Source organism: Sardina pilchardus, chromosome 23 (assembly GCF_963854185.1).
Source record: "Sardina pilchardus chromosome 23, fSarPil1.1, whole genome shotgun sequence".
Lineage (NCBI taxonomy): Eukaryota > Metazoa > Chordata > Actinopteri > Clupeiformes > Clupeidae > Sardina > Sardina pilchardus.
In genome coordinates, this window is record NC_085016.1 from 10100159 (window position 1) to 10114943 (window position 14785).

General features: G+C 45.8%; 1 protein-coding gene across 1 annotated transcript in view; it reads left to right on the top strand.

Annotated features, from left to right (window-relative positions):
* The window catches only part of cwc27 (CWC27 spliceosome associated cyclophilin), a gene marked incomplete in the record, with an annotated part of 39968 nt that overhangs the window by 3021 nt on the left and 22162 nt on the right, over nucleotides 1–14785 (top strand). Inside the window, 7 exon segments of the mRNA XM_062528426.1 lie at nucleotides 1–19; nucleotides 110–213; nucleotides 587–606; nucleotides 609–655; nucleotides 806–885; nucleotides 1184–1208; nucleotides 1406–1557. Of these exon segments, the coding sequence (XP_062384410.1) occupies nucleotides 1–19; nucleotides 110–213; nucleotides 587–606; nucleotides 609–655; nucleotides 806–885; nucleotides 1184–1208; nucleotides 1406–1557 (447 nt within the window).

Below are 14785 nucleotides of genomic sequence, written 5' to 3' on the forward strand. Positions count from 1 at the left end.
TAAGATCCGTTCCACAGAGGTAAGAAGGAGACCTGAGGGCTTTGTGGGGTTCATTTCACGGACTACATAAGTGATGATGCTCATCAGGACCCCTCTAAATTGCTCACAGGTTCTACACTCTCCCTTTGATGACATCATTCCACGTGAAACCAAAAAGCAGAAAAAGGACCAATCCAAAGAAGAAGGGAAGAAATCTCAGTCCAAGGCAACCAAGTATGAACCCTTTGTCAATTTCCCTCCTTCAGATCTGAAAACATCCTACTGAAAATGTGCCGCAGATAACCGTCACCCCGCCAGTTATGTTGGAAAATGTGGTTTAGTTTACTATAGTCATTTTTGGACCAAACAGTTCTAAGAACTACTAAGTGGAGATGCTACCCCTAGAACTACACAATTCCTAGGGCTTATTTTCAGAATGCCAAGATAAAGGAGACATTAATGGATCACTCACTGATGGCAGATCAAAACGTTGCACATAACCTTGTTTGGGCTTCTCCCTTAGATCTTTAAAAGTGAGAAATGGACATGGCAATAAAAAAAATGTGTTATTAAGACGGCCATGCCCTTTATTTGCCTTCTCTTCCAGGAACTTCAGTTTGCTGTCTTTTGAGAGGAAGCAGAAGAAGATGAGGAGTTGGTGAACCAAGTCAGTCAGGTAATTCCTGTACTTTTTAAAGGAGTGTCCTCTCTTCTATTTTGATACTTCTGGGACACATCACTGCAGTATCCTGAAGACTGTGGCATGATATGTGCTTATCTGTGTTTGAGGCATGCATGCATGGTAAGATATGTTTTCTTCCTGCAGACATTTAAGGGCAAAGGCAAAAGTAGCCATGACTTACTGAAGGACGACCCACGGCTCAGTGCTGTTCCAGCTATTGACAGGTGTGTTCAGCCAGGTCCAGATCACCTCCGATATGACCAGCACAGCTGAGTCATGGGTGGTTTGGTTCTCAGAAGGGTTTCATCTATTGTAGTTTGTTTTCAGTACTGTTCAAGTTTTGTTTTTCTATTACGTGTGTGTTGAAATTATGAAATGTATGATCCGTTTTATGGACTTAATTTTCTTTTTAACAATGATCATTTTGCTTTTATTCATGTAAGGCGCATTACTTAGCACCGTGGCTGGTTATTTACCCCCTCACATTGTCAACTGTGTCGCTTCTCTTTTCCGTTTGTTCAGGAAAAGAACTGGAGACTCATCTGAGGTAGGCTTGTGGTTTGTCTCCCAAATTCTTTATTTATATTGCCATTTTATTGTCTTTCTTGTGATATTATTAGACATATAAATGATTTTAATGCAGCATTTGTCTTAGCTCAGAGCACTGAAGGAGAGTTATGGGCTTGCCAGAGAGGAGTGCGCTCTCGGCATGTAAATCAACCAGCTAATCTTCTTTCATTCCAGGGATCAGATTTGGAAGAGGGGGATGATGATGGAGGTGACCCAGATGTTGCGGGCATGAGGGAGAGGATCGCAAGCAAACTGAAGAAATTGAAGAAAGAGGAGGTGCGACTCGTCTCTGAGAGAGAAGAGAGCGACAAGAAGACCAGCCGCAGGTATGTCTCAGCGTCATCATCACCTTCTTCATTGGTATCATCAGGATCAGAATCCGTATTTATTAAGTATATTTTGGTTTTTTTTATGCCTTTGCTGACAGTGGAGAGACAGGAAGTGAATAGGAGAGAGAGCAGGGGTGGGATCCGGAAAGAACCACAGGGCGGGAATCAAACCTGGGTCGCTAGCATATGGTGCAGGTGCCTTAGCCAGTTGCGCCACAGCTGGGGCCTTGCTTTTTAAAGCAAGATGTTTTGCTAACTGGAGTTTGCTCTGCAAGGGCAAGTCAGGAGCATCAAGTCGAACTCAAACAGTGATGTCCTCCAGGGGGCAGTGTTGGGTCACAAAGCATCATTTAATTCCTGTGTTGGAACACTGGTGGTCAGTTGATAGAGTGCAGTTGAAGTGTCACCCGCAGCAAAAACCTGCAGCATGTTTCATCCTCTTTAATCGTCAGCACATCACACACACACCATCTGCCACATTTGCACCGTCCACCCCAGTGTGAAGCGGCACCACTGCACCAGAGGGGTCAGTGTGCGGCGCCCGAGATTACTTGTTGCGCTGGCCACAGGGGGACAGTCTCGCACTGTCTGTTGAAGTGATGCCCCCCCCCCCCCCCCCAACACAACACAGTAGTGCCCCTCCCCCTCATATTCACGCAGGCCTGTAATTAGAACTTAGCAAATGAAGGTCAGTGATGGTCCATAGAAGGATCCAGAACCTCTTCAATCTCAGTCTCACTCTCTTTCCCATCTAAATACCAAATGGCATCTCCATCGTCCACAGATAGATCAGCAAGAGTTTAGCAAGAATCTCTTGTCAAAAGAGATCACAGGCTCTTCTTTCATTAGACTGCGTTCTTTGCCTGTTGAAAGGGAGACGGTCTGTGAGTGGATGGAAGTTGATGCCCAAATGGCTTTGCTTTTGCGTCGGCTGAAGTAGCCTGCTGAAGTGGGTCATGTGGTCCCGGGGCTAATTAGGGGATATTGGTGCTGAGGCGCCCCCGCTGGCCGGAGGAGTGGCCACTGATGCGTGCTCGGCTCCGCGGCGCAGATGCCAGGGTGTTGCTGGGGGTGTAGTGACACTTCCAGCCAAGCAGAACCGTTGACTGTGTGTGTGTGTGTGTGTGGGAGAGAGTGAGTATGTGTGTGTGTGAGTGTGTACATGCACACACACTTCTCTGTTCCCTTCTCAGTTAGCATGGCTAGGTCTCACAAGGTGAAGGAGGAATGCTGGCACGCTGACAGATACTCGCACGCGCACACACACACACACACACACACACACAGGCACTGAGAAACACACAAACACCCTCAACACACACAGACTGCCCTTTTTCCAATGGCCACTTTGGAGAAGGACATGGAGGCCTTAGAATGTCATACTCACAGACCCCCCCCAGGTCTGTGTATATAACTACTATAGAGGAAACAATTACAGGCCTGGTCAGACGAACAGTGTACAAGCCGCACATTTAGCAGTAACCACCAGACATGTCTGACACCTAAACTTGACTCTAAAAGTTCTTACCGAATACCATTCTTTTCATCTGGTCCTGCTTAATTCTCTTCAGTGACACATTTCCCATAAATTGAGGTTGTTGTTTTTTTTAATTTTTTTTTTTTATGAAGCGTTTTGTTTATTGACTTAATTCATGACGGTGCATTAAAAACAAACCGTCCTGTGGTGAGTTAATTTGTTTACTAGGAAGACTAATGTCTGTTTGCACTGCGGATAGGGCACCGTATTTCATATTTCCTCGTCAATGTGGTGTGATAATAACTGGGATATTTTTTGCGAGACGCCTTCTGTGAGCCATGCATTAACATGACCAAAAAAAAAAAAAGCAAGGAAAGCTTTGTAAACATTCATCATGGTAATTGTGTACCAACAAGTTAAGGGTGATCTCATGTAGAAAACAGGCTTCATCTGTCAGCGATGCAATGTGCAGGATCCCACAACAGAGCTGCACATCTTGGCCATATATGCAGATCAGGAAGCAGCGACCTGAAGCCTTCAGCGGTTGTGTGCCTCGTCTTGGTAACTGCTTTACCATCAGGTGTGCCCGTGAGCCGGCTCTAATCCCACTTTACAGGTGACTGTCAGTCTAGATTACGGCTCCGTGACGAGAACTGTTCAACGACCGGCGTGCCCGCTGCATGCTTTCTCGTCTGTCTGTCGGTGTGTCTCTCTCTCTGTCTATCTGCATGTGCAGAGTTTCCACCATCTCTCTCTCTCTCTCTCTCTCTTTCTGTCCCCCCCTCTCTGTTAGAGCCTCCTTGAGAAGGCTTTTATGTTACCCCTGGGTGTCCGGCAGCTTGAGTGTATTCCCAAATGGAATTTTTAGCATTCATACCAGTCTAGTCGTGGTTTGACGCCTTTCCAGTCATTGCCCTTGTTTTTACAGCAGCCATGGTTATGCACTCCTAATGGGTCCAACCCCCCTGGCCTCCCTCAGGTCTGTGTTTGTGCCTGTAGTCTCGAGGGGACATGATGTTTGTAAGCAAACCATTATTTAATGACTCATAATGAAGCAAGAGACTAACCCCTGGAAGCTGTGTGTGTGTGCGTGTGTGCGTGTGTGTGTGTGTGTGTGTGTGTGTGTGTGTGTGTGTCTGTGTGTGTCTGTGTGTGCGTGTGTGTCTGTGTGTAAATCTGTAATCCTCTGTGTGATTGTGTATATGGATGTGTGTATTAGGCGTGTGTGTATGGATGTGTGTGTGTGTGTGTGATTGACGCAAGGCAGAATGCAGACAGACTGTAGTTTATGAAACACAAGCGCAGAGGAGCTGTAACCCAACACAGTGGTTTGTCTTGGCTGCGAATCAAAGGGCTGCCTGTCGGCGCAGTGTTGGTGCTGGATAAAGGGGGTATTGTTGCAGCGCAGGACTCCTTCTTCCCACCAGTGCCCTCTGCTTAGGCCTCCACAGACGTGCCGCCTACTCTTCCCCTCCACTCTCTCTCTCTCTCTCTCTCTCTCTATCTCTCTCTCTCTCTCTCTCTCTCTCTCTCTCTCTCTCTCTCTGTCTCTTTCTCTCTCTCTCTCTCTCTCTCTCTCTCTCTCTCTCTCTCTCTCTCTCTCTCTTCCACTTCTTGCGTGGCCGGGTTGAGGGAAGGACAGCAGTGCTAAGTTGGCCCACCTGGGGAAGGAGGTGACCTTACCTGCAATCAGGGGTTTGGTGACCTGGAAGTGGTTTTGTGCTTACCTGGACTGGACTGGCCAGTTTGCTCATTTACGGTTAGTTCGTGTACACATACATCTCAACCTGGGGGTGAACTTACCTATAGACTCACCTGAACAGGGTGGCATAATCATATAGGACAGGGTTCAAAGTGAAATAGGGAAACGTGCTGATCCAACTGATTCAAGACTGGGAAAAAAAATCCACCCTGACCAGATGCAATAGTGATTTCGCAAGGGAAAAAAAACGTCTGACTTTTGGCCATCTGTGTTTTATTTGTATACAGACCAGTGCACATTTTCAATGTTAGCACTTGTTTTCTGTGAGACATTTTTAAGTGTTTTCCTCTTGCCAGAGAGTTGTGTACAGTGTGGCTGTTTATGCTTATCTGGTGTCGTGCTTATCTTGTCTCATAAGATAAGTTGTGGCTTACCACATGCTCTGTCAAACAAATATCACACCATGAGACATCAGACAATGTTAAGACAAAATCATAAATATCTTTCATAGATTGTCCGAGATGAGTCTGTTTAGCCTGTTGAACTGAAGCAGTCCTCGACCCTTGGAAAAGAAAGCTCTGGTGCAGTCATCATTAAACAATGCACACGAATAGTCACTAACCTCACTGGCAGTACTACGCCGTAAAACATATTAAATCCGGCAAGTCATTTAAAGTCATGCCATAAAACATCAGAAAAACTTTTTTTTTAAAAAACAAGAACATTAAAATCATGGCAGAAGAAATAGTTGCGGAGTCATCAAGTGAGGTCAGCACAATATTATGTTATCTGTACAGATATGACGCTTTTCTTATTGAAAGTCCTTTAAGGACCAGAAAGCTAAGTGCAAAAAGCAACAAATAAAGGTTTATGATTTTATTGTGTTATTATGTTAGTGCTAGCTGCGTGTTATTGTGTTTTTCTGCTTAAATCAGGGAGCCAGCCTTAGCATCTAAGAATAGAAGTACACCTGCCAAAGACAAAAACTAAGATGTGTGAATGTGTTTTGATGTGTTTTGTTCTCTAAGCCAGCTTCAAAACCAGCTGTGGATTGATTTAGTGCGATCTGCTCAGATAATGTGCCACATAAAAGTATTTCACAACGGACCGTTAGGGTAGGACAAAGCATATGAAAACTATTTATGTTTGCATCTTAACTTTTATGATAGCTTGATTGCAAATCATGGGGAAAATCAAAGCCTAACATAATGTAACACACATTAGTAATGATTCACATTAATCTCTGTTTTATTCTTTGAGATGGCATGCCTGTCTTTTGTGGGTTGCTGCAAAAGTAGTGAAGTTGTTTACAGCTCTAAGCTCTAAGTTCTCAACCCATGCTTGTGTTGTTTGGTGGCTTAGTGCAAATGTGCACATCTTGCCTGAGGAAAGAAATATGGTTGCACCGAAAGGATGTCAGAAACGTGTTATTCTTGCTGTAGGTTTACAACTCTTTGAGGGAAAAAAACGTTTCTTGCTTGTTCCCAGAAAAAAAGCCTTCAAAGGCACAACTTGGAGCCATTTGAAGATGGAATTTGTTTGGATCCTTTGGGCGATCGCCGTTCTAGTGAAGGCCCCTTGAAGAATCCTTTGTGCCGAGAGACGAGAGAAATAGAGAAGGGTGTGTGTTTGACTACTCCAGAGCTAATAACTGTTGTAGGCTCTTGTGTGACTTGGAGAGGCTTATCGTAATTACCCAACTATTAGCCGCGGCTTATACATTGATTTTGCTAAATTTCTTCAGCTATGAGGTTGATACACGGGGACAGTTAATATGGTATTGATATGGTTTTATTTATTTGAACTGGCATAAAACACTGTCCTATGGCTTATCCACAATGTGCCAGGACTAGCCATCAGACCCAGACTCTCACCCTTCCATCTGTCCGTGCTATGTCCTCCCATCCTTTAGGCGGGGGTCACACTGGCCAGCAGCAAGCGGCAGGTTTCCTATTGTTGTCTATTATATGGTTCGGCAGTGAAACGATCACAGCGCTAGTGTAACGCTAGCATTGAACACGCTAGCATTGAACACGCTGAGCGCTAACCTCGGGTTCAAGTTTCAAAGTGCAACGCAAGAGTATTCAATGGTCAGTTAACGCAAACCGTTTGCGTTACTCAGGAACGAGATAGAACTTATTATGGTCTGAGCGTCGCCTTGCCACTTGGTGCTGGCCAGCGTGATCCCTTCCTTGGTCTTGACAGAATGTATTATTCCCAAGTCGCCTGGCCTCATTGTCTCCTCAGCTTGTCGGGACACAATTTGAAATTGTTCTGCCATCTCGTAAATCTGCACGCCCTGGTTCCACAGTGCCTCGCCACTCAGATCCTCTTCCAGGGTTTGTTTTCGTCAGCCACACTCTTTGTGGCTTTGAAGGCAAGGCCACACATTTGTTTCCCAGCTCGGGCCCGTTTAAATCATAAACGAGCTGTCTGTCAGCACGGATCCCTCTCCTGTCTGTCTATCTGGATGGCTGGCTTTCTCCATCTCAGTGAACCCAAATGACTCTGAGTGTGTGTGTGAACATGTTTCCATTACTGTTTGGATCCATTACTCTTTGGATCTTCCTCTGTGTCGATATCCAAATAAAGCAGTTATTGTTTGTCTGTGTGTGTGTGAGAGAGAGAGAGAAAGTGTGAGTGTGTGAGCTCGTGGCAGTTTCATCAGCTGCTTTAGACTTAGACTAACACCAACTGGATTTGCCGATTAGCATTCCCCTGAAACACTGCACTGTGGAACCAGACCATGACTGGAACATGTCAAGATCCACTAGCTATTTATATACATACTCAGCAAGAGGGTGTATCGTGATAATTGGCCGAAACACCCTGTGATGCCGAGGCACACAACCTGACGATGAGTCCCACTTTATAGCAGCCATCATTCAAGAGCCTCCGAATTAAATTAGAAGTGGTGCAAACACTAGGGATTGTAACATCTAGTCCTTTCAAAGATCCTATATAGATATATATTGACCTGGTCTTGGTGACCCCCACCTGGGGTCAGTGAAAGGTCAGGGTGTTGAGGTGGGATTAGCGTACAGCTCATTCTCCCATCTGCCTGGCTTAAGTCCAGGGAGGGCCAAGGATATCTTCTCCCAGAGTCCAACACCAATGATCCTCAGGCCTCACACACACCGATATGGACCAGTGGAAGATGGTGTGTTAATTCAGACTGTGTGTGTGTGCACAGTGCATGGTGTGGTCTTTCAGGTGATTCTCCTGGCAGGGTGCTCTGAAATGTCAGGTATGCGAGGACCCCCACAGGTTCTTCTCTCTCTTTGTTTACTCAGAGGAGAGATGAAGTGCTTCAATTAAGGATGGGGGGAATACTGAGGGGGAGAGGAGGGGTGTGTGTAAAACCACGGCCTGTCCTGTGTAGTGAAACGATCTGCTTCTTTGATTCAACTGGTCTATGTCGCTCGTCATTCTTGTTGTAGTTCTGAGCCAGTTGTGACTTCATCATGTTGTCTGCTGAGAAGTTCTGAAAAAGTTACAGTAGATTCTTGTAGTTGAAGTTACTGAAGTTCCTACATCTGGGATCCAGAGTGTCGCGAAGCTTGTGCAGATGCTTTGCCACTCTTGTGCACTCAGAGTTTTAGCGTGGGGAGTCTGCAGGTGTGTGTGTATTTGTGTATGAGAAAGAGAGAGAGAGTGAGTAAGGATGTGTGTAGGTGAGAGGCCGCACTGCAGTTCTGCAATCTCAGAGCACCCCCCACCCCCCGTTTTGTGTGTGTGTGTGTGTGTGTCTCCTCCTCCCAGATGCTTAATTGGCTCTGCCTGTCACTTGTGATCTGTCATAACCTGCTGATCCTTTAACCTACGAGTGAAAAGTTTCACTGACCTGTGTGTGTGTGTGTGTGTGTGTGTGTGTGTGTGTGTGTGTGTGTGTGTGTGTGTGTGTGTGTGTGTGTGTGTGTGTGTGTGTGTGTGTGTGTGTGTGTGTGTGTGTGTGTGTGTGTGTGTGTGTGTGTGTGTGTGTGTGTGTGTGTGTGTGTGTGTGTGTGTGTGTGTGTGTGTGTGTGTGTGTGTATGTATAAAGGACAGTGGATTGATAAACCAGCTCTTTGGCAGGCAGCCCGTGTGTGTTTCTATCCTACTGCAGCAGCAGCGGCTCCTCCTTGTCTCACTGACCGGTGTGTGTGTGCGTGTGCGTGTGTGTCTTGTCACGTGAGCAAGGCTCCCTTATGCCTTTAACAGAGTGAGGCAGAATGTCTGTCGCTCCACACTAAGCTCGTCTCATACACACACATACTTAAGCACTCTCTTGCACACACACACACACACATACATGTGCACGTACACAATGAAACACACTCACTCATAGATATACAGACAGACACACACACACACACACACACACACACAGCAGTTCTCCCTGGCCTTTAACGAGGCAGGGGCTCGTGTGTGCTGGAAAAGAGCTCAGATCGGGCCCAAATGAAAGTATGGACGTTTCGGCACCTGGAGTTTGTCAGCGTGTAAATGTGCGCAGTCGTTTCCCCTGGTGGAGTCACAGTCTGGGTGCTGAGAGACATTCTTTCTCCCCAGCACACACACACACACACAGAGACACACACACGCGCACACACACACACACGCACACGCATGCACTCATGCACATATGCACTCAGTGTGAGGTGAGTTGTACTGTACAACTGCTGGTTTCTCCACACCACAATGCAATACTATAATAGTGTCACATCACACTCACCCACACACACACACACGTATTGTACGTCGAGTCACGCCATACCACACCACACACACTCACAATCACAGACGCACCTTTTTCAGACACACACACACCTTTTTCAGCCACACACCACATGCACACATTTCATCGTAGACCCTCGCATATGCATCCCACATGACACTACCACACACACACACACACACACACACACACACACACACACACTAGTGTGAATCTCAAAGGTCAGCTTAGCCGAGGTGAGAGGAGACTCCTTAAGTAATATCAGTCTATGAGGGATGTGGTGGTAGATATAGCAGTACATTCAACATTCAACGACTAATGGTAGTGAATGGATTGACACAAAGTTATGTGTTTACAGCAGGTATGTGCATGACGAGGTATGCCTTTTATCAAAGCGATGTGAGCTTTGTGTGTGTGTGTGTGTGTGTGTGTGTGTATGTTGAATATGTGCCACATATATGTGTGTGTTAAGGTGCATTGTGTAGGTATCTGTGCATTGAGACGTACAGTGCCTATAGAAAGTCATCATACCCTTTTGAAATAGTTACTTTTTTTGTCTTACAGCCTGAAATTAAAACCCATTTAAAAAAAAATCTTTTCCAGTTTTATTAACAAATTTAGCTGTACAACATCAAAACAATGAAAAAAAAGTCAACAGTTCTGAAAATTAATAAAAAATGAAAAACTAGAATAACAGGGTTGGAAAAGTCATCATACCCCTGACTTAATACTTTGTAAAGCTTCCTTTTGCTTTCATTACAGCCACCAATCTGTTTGGAGATGTCTCTATTATAGCTTTGCACACCTAGATAGGGGAATATTTGCCCAATTTTCCGTACAGAAATGTTAAAATTTAGTCAAATTCTGTAGGGAATGGCGATGGACTGCTCTCTTCAAGTCAATCCACATATTTTCTACAGGATTTAAGTCAGGGCTCTGACTTTGCCACTCAAGGATATTCACCATCCTATCCTTAAGCCACTGCTTTGTTCTTTTGGCAGTATGTTTAGGATTATTGTCGTGTTGGAAGGCGAATGACCTCCCCATCCTCAGCTGTGTAGGAGAGGGACGCAGGTTTTCCTTAAGAATGTGGGTGTACTTGGCAGCATCCATTTTCCCTTCTATCCTGACCAATTGCCCAGTTCCCGCTGAAAAGAAACATCCCCACAACATAATGTTGCCCCCACCATGCTTCACACTAGGTATGGTGTGTTTTGGGTGGTGTACTGTGTTGGTTTTCGCCAAACATTGCGCTTGGAGTTCAGTGCAAAAACACATCTGGAATATTCTGCTACCATGTGGAAAAAGCTTATATGGTCAGATGAGACTAAGATCGAACTTTTTGGAGACTAAGATTGAAGTTTTTGGGCTGAGCTCCAGGTGCTAACCAAACACAGTATACACACTCAAACACACCCAAAACACACCATACCTACTTTGAAGCATGGTGGGGGCAACATTATGTTTTGGGGATGTTTCTCTTCAGCGGGGACTGGGCAATTGGTCAGGATAGAAGGGAAAATGGATGCTGCCAAGTACACCAAAATTCTTGAGGAAAACCTGCGTCCCTCTCCTAAACAGCTGAGGATGGGGAGGTCATTCGCCTTCCAACACGACAATAATCCTAAACATACTGCCAAAAGAACAAAGCAGTGGCTTAAGGATAGTATGGTGAATATCCTTGAGTGGCAAAGTCAGAGCCCTGACTTAAATCCTATAGAGAATATGTGGATTGACTTGAAGAGAGCAGTCCATCGCCATTCCCTACAGAATTTGACTAAATTTTAACATTTCTGCACGGAAAATTGGGCAAATATTCCAATATCTAGGTGTGCAAAGCTATAATAGAGACATCTCCAAACAGATTAGTGGCTGTAATGAAAGCAAAAGGAAGCTTTACAAAGTATTAAGTCAGGGGTATGATGACTTTTCCAACCCTGTTATTCTAGTTTTTAATTTTTTATTAATTTTTAGAACTGTTGACTTTTTTTTCATTATTTTGATGTTGTACAGCTACATTTGTAAATAAAACTGGAAAAGATTTTTTTTTAAATGGGTTTTGATTTCAGGCTGTAAGACAAAAAAAGTAACTATTTCAAAAGGGTATGATAACTTTCTATAGGCACTGTATATGCGTTTCTGGCTGGGTAAGAGTTAAGCCCTGTGGTCCAGACTGAGGAGAGAGATTGGTGAGCAGCCAGTCACTTTGTGTGGGTTCTTTATGAGAACTAAACCATGCAGAGCTCCCCAGCTCGCCCCTTAGTTGAATCGTCTCAATGAGCGACAATCGCTGGCAGGCCTTGGGGGCTGTGAGTGACGAAAAGCTTTTCCTCCCAAAGCACCCCCTTCTCCTTCATTCTCTCTCTCTCTCTCTCTCTCTTTCTGTCTGTCTCTCTCTTTCTCTGTCTCTCTCTCTCTCTTCCAAAATGTATACGTCAGATACTTCCAGTCTCCACATTCAAACCCATTTCTCTCTGTCTCTATTCTTTTAGTTCTTTCCTGTTTTTTTTTCTCTGGGTGAAATGACAATCCCATCTCCACTGGCAGGTGGGGTGGGGGACGGCTGAATGGCTGTCATTGTGCAGGAGGGTGTGTGTCTTTGTGTATGTGTGTGTGTTTGTGTGTGTGTGTGTGTGTGTGTGAGTGAGAGTGAGTGAGTGAGTGAGTATGTGTGTCTGAATCTGTGTCTCTCTATGTGTTTGTGTGTATATGTGTGTGTTAGTGAATATGTGTGTCAGGATCTGTCTGTGTGTGTGTGTGTGTCTGTGTCTGTGCCTGCATGCCCCTGGCTGTCAGATCAGAAGGAGCGAGGGAGAGAGAGAGAAAGCGAGAGAGAGAGAGAGAGAAAGAGAGAGAAAGAGAGAGACGGAGAGCGTGCTCTGGCTCTCCTTCAAAGCTGCTGGGCTCATTAAGAAAGCGACAGGGCCGCGCTTCCTCCCGCTCCACAAGGCCCCTCTGTGCTGCGTATTGTTTTCCTTTTGGGCCGCTAAATAAAAACACCCCGGCTGCCCCCACACCTACTGCGCCACTTTCCCCTCATTGTGCAAGTGAAGGGCGGCAAGAGCCTCCAGAGTATTTCGGGCGCTGGGGCGGTTTGCTAGTGTTACTTGTCCGCAGCGAGAAAAGAGGCCGAAACGCGTTCCTCTAAATATAGAGGCACTTGTTTGCATTTCTTTCATGACTTCAAACGGATTTAGTTTTTTTCAGGGTTTTTTTTTGCGCTTAAATGCGTCTGCAACCTGTTTTGTTGTTGACACAAAGAGTTGACTCTCCTCTGCTGCCTAACGACAGGCTCCGCCGGAGGTTTTTTCGGGTTTGGGTACGCGTAGGGAGTGGGGCGAGCGCTTCCAAAGACAAGTTGAAACGGTGGTCTACCACAGGCTCCGCAGCCCCCGTTGACCTCTTTTTTTGTTGGGGGGGTTTTTCAGCGTTTTTAAGCACGCCATTATTCCTCCGAGTTGTCTCGCTCGCTGTCATGACCGTGCACGCAGGCGCGCACACACGCAAAAAAAAAAAGTAAAAGGCGAGCCGCGGAAAACAAAAAGACGCTTCATGGCAGCGGCGACGTCGCGGCAAGGAATTCGCCCCGGCCCCCGAGGAGAGAATGAACAGGTGTTCTCCGGCGTTCCGTCACGTCGGCCTGTCCCCTCGCTCTCCCGGCGGCGGGGGCCCATTGTTTTGCCGTTGCCAGGGATACGCCGGCCTTGTTTTGCCGATGCTAGCGTGTCGAGGCAGGCAAAATGATAACTTGCGGAGTCCTACAGAATACGTGGAGCCTCTGCGAGCTCTTCCAGCCAGCGGTCACTGCGTGAAAGGCCTGAAAAAAGGGGGCTCTCCTCTGTGTCCTGGGTAGCTTTTTGAGAGTTATGAAGCCGGTGAAATATGGTGACCTTGCATCGAAGCCGGGAGATTTAGGAGCAGATTTTATTTTAAGGAGTGTTTTTGCAATCCTGCCCCCAGGGGTGTACGCTCTGCAGCCACTCAATCACCCAGGTCCTGCCTGGCCAAGTTAACCAGGGGCTTCATAATTCAGCATAATCTGATGAGTTCAATCAATAAGATGGAAGCAGCGGCGGCCCTTACTGAAAACGTGCAGGGAGACGTGCGTCCACGTGAGCTGGACTGGGACTCGGTGTGTTTCTCAAGAATGCTTTTGGCGCAGAGAGCGTTTTTCTTTTATGTGCATTGCCCAGTTATGGCTGTCAGATACATGAATCAAACTTGACACTGTGTCAGACGTGATTGCGTCGTTCAATTAGACATGAGTACCGGCCGTAAACCCGATAGGCCTGTGCGTGCCATCGCCTTGTCTCGTGGCAGAGGTGCCCTGCAGGGCTTGGTCAAAGGGTCGAGGGACCTCTCGCAAAACCTGCTGGAGAGTGGCGAGCCCCTCGCTCATTTCCACAGGTGAACGAGAGACGCCTCAGGAAATGAGCAAGCTTGAAGTCGTTTTTTTTTTTCGAAATTAAGTGTTTTCAAAGCGATCAGATAGTGACAGAGGTCAAAGTGGGGTTGCTTAGGAACTAGAGATGACACACTCCACAGGAAGAGGGGTCTTTGAAGGGGCAATGTGTTTGTGATGTTGCCATAGCTACAGCCCTGTTTGCCAGCTTGAACTGGGGCTCCCCAGCGGAGACTGACTCTAATGCATAGGTGTAAATCTGCAGGTTCAGAAATGAATCATCCTGCCATGTACAGTATGTGTTCTACCAGTACTTACTAATCAGCAGATCTACCTGGGTGAAGACAGAGATCATCTGAAAAGGAAAGTTCTTGTCTTTGGGGAAAAAAAGTGTGGGGTGTTTGCAGTTTTTTGTGGAATCCTCTGGGAGTAGTGGCTAGAATAAAGTCTTTAATCTTTTTTGTGTGAATTATATATATTTTGTGAATCCAGTTGGGTCCCCTCCAATCAGATGACTACTGTTATGATCTTTAAAATCCCACAGTTTTACCATTACTTTTACAAGTGGCCCAAGCTAAAGTCATTGCATTCTTGTCAATGGGAAAAAGTGATGAAGATTTTTGCTAATTAGAATGTAGGTTAGTGAATAGTTGGAACAAATATGTGGTCTGACTTTTACTTTCTGAACTTGAACTTGCACTTAACTGTCCCACCTCTGCTCTAGCAGAGGTGTCCACATCGCTAAGGAGGTCTCCATTGCCACTCTCCATAAATTCCAAATTTTGATTTCTTTGAGGCGTTGTATGTGTATGGGGGGGAGGTGGTTAAGGTTTCTGTGGTGTGTGTTTCTACAGATAAAAATTGCAGAGAGAGCACGGTACATTGCAAAATCGAACTGAATGGAATTCTCTGGCAGCTGGCTTGCTCGCT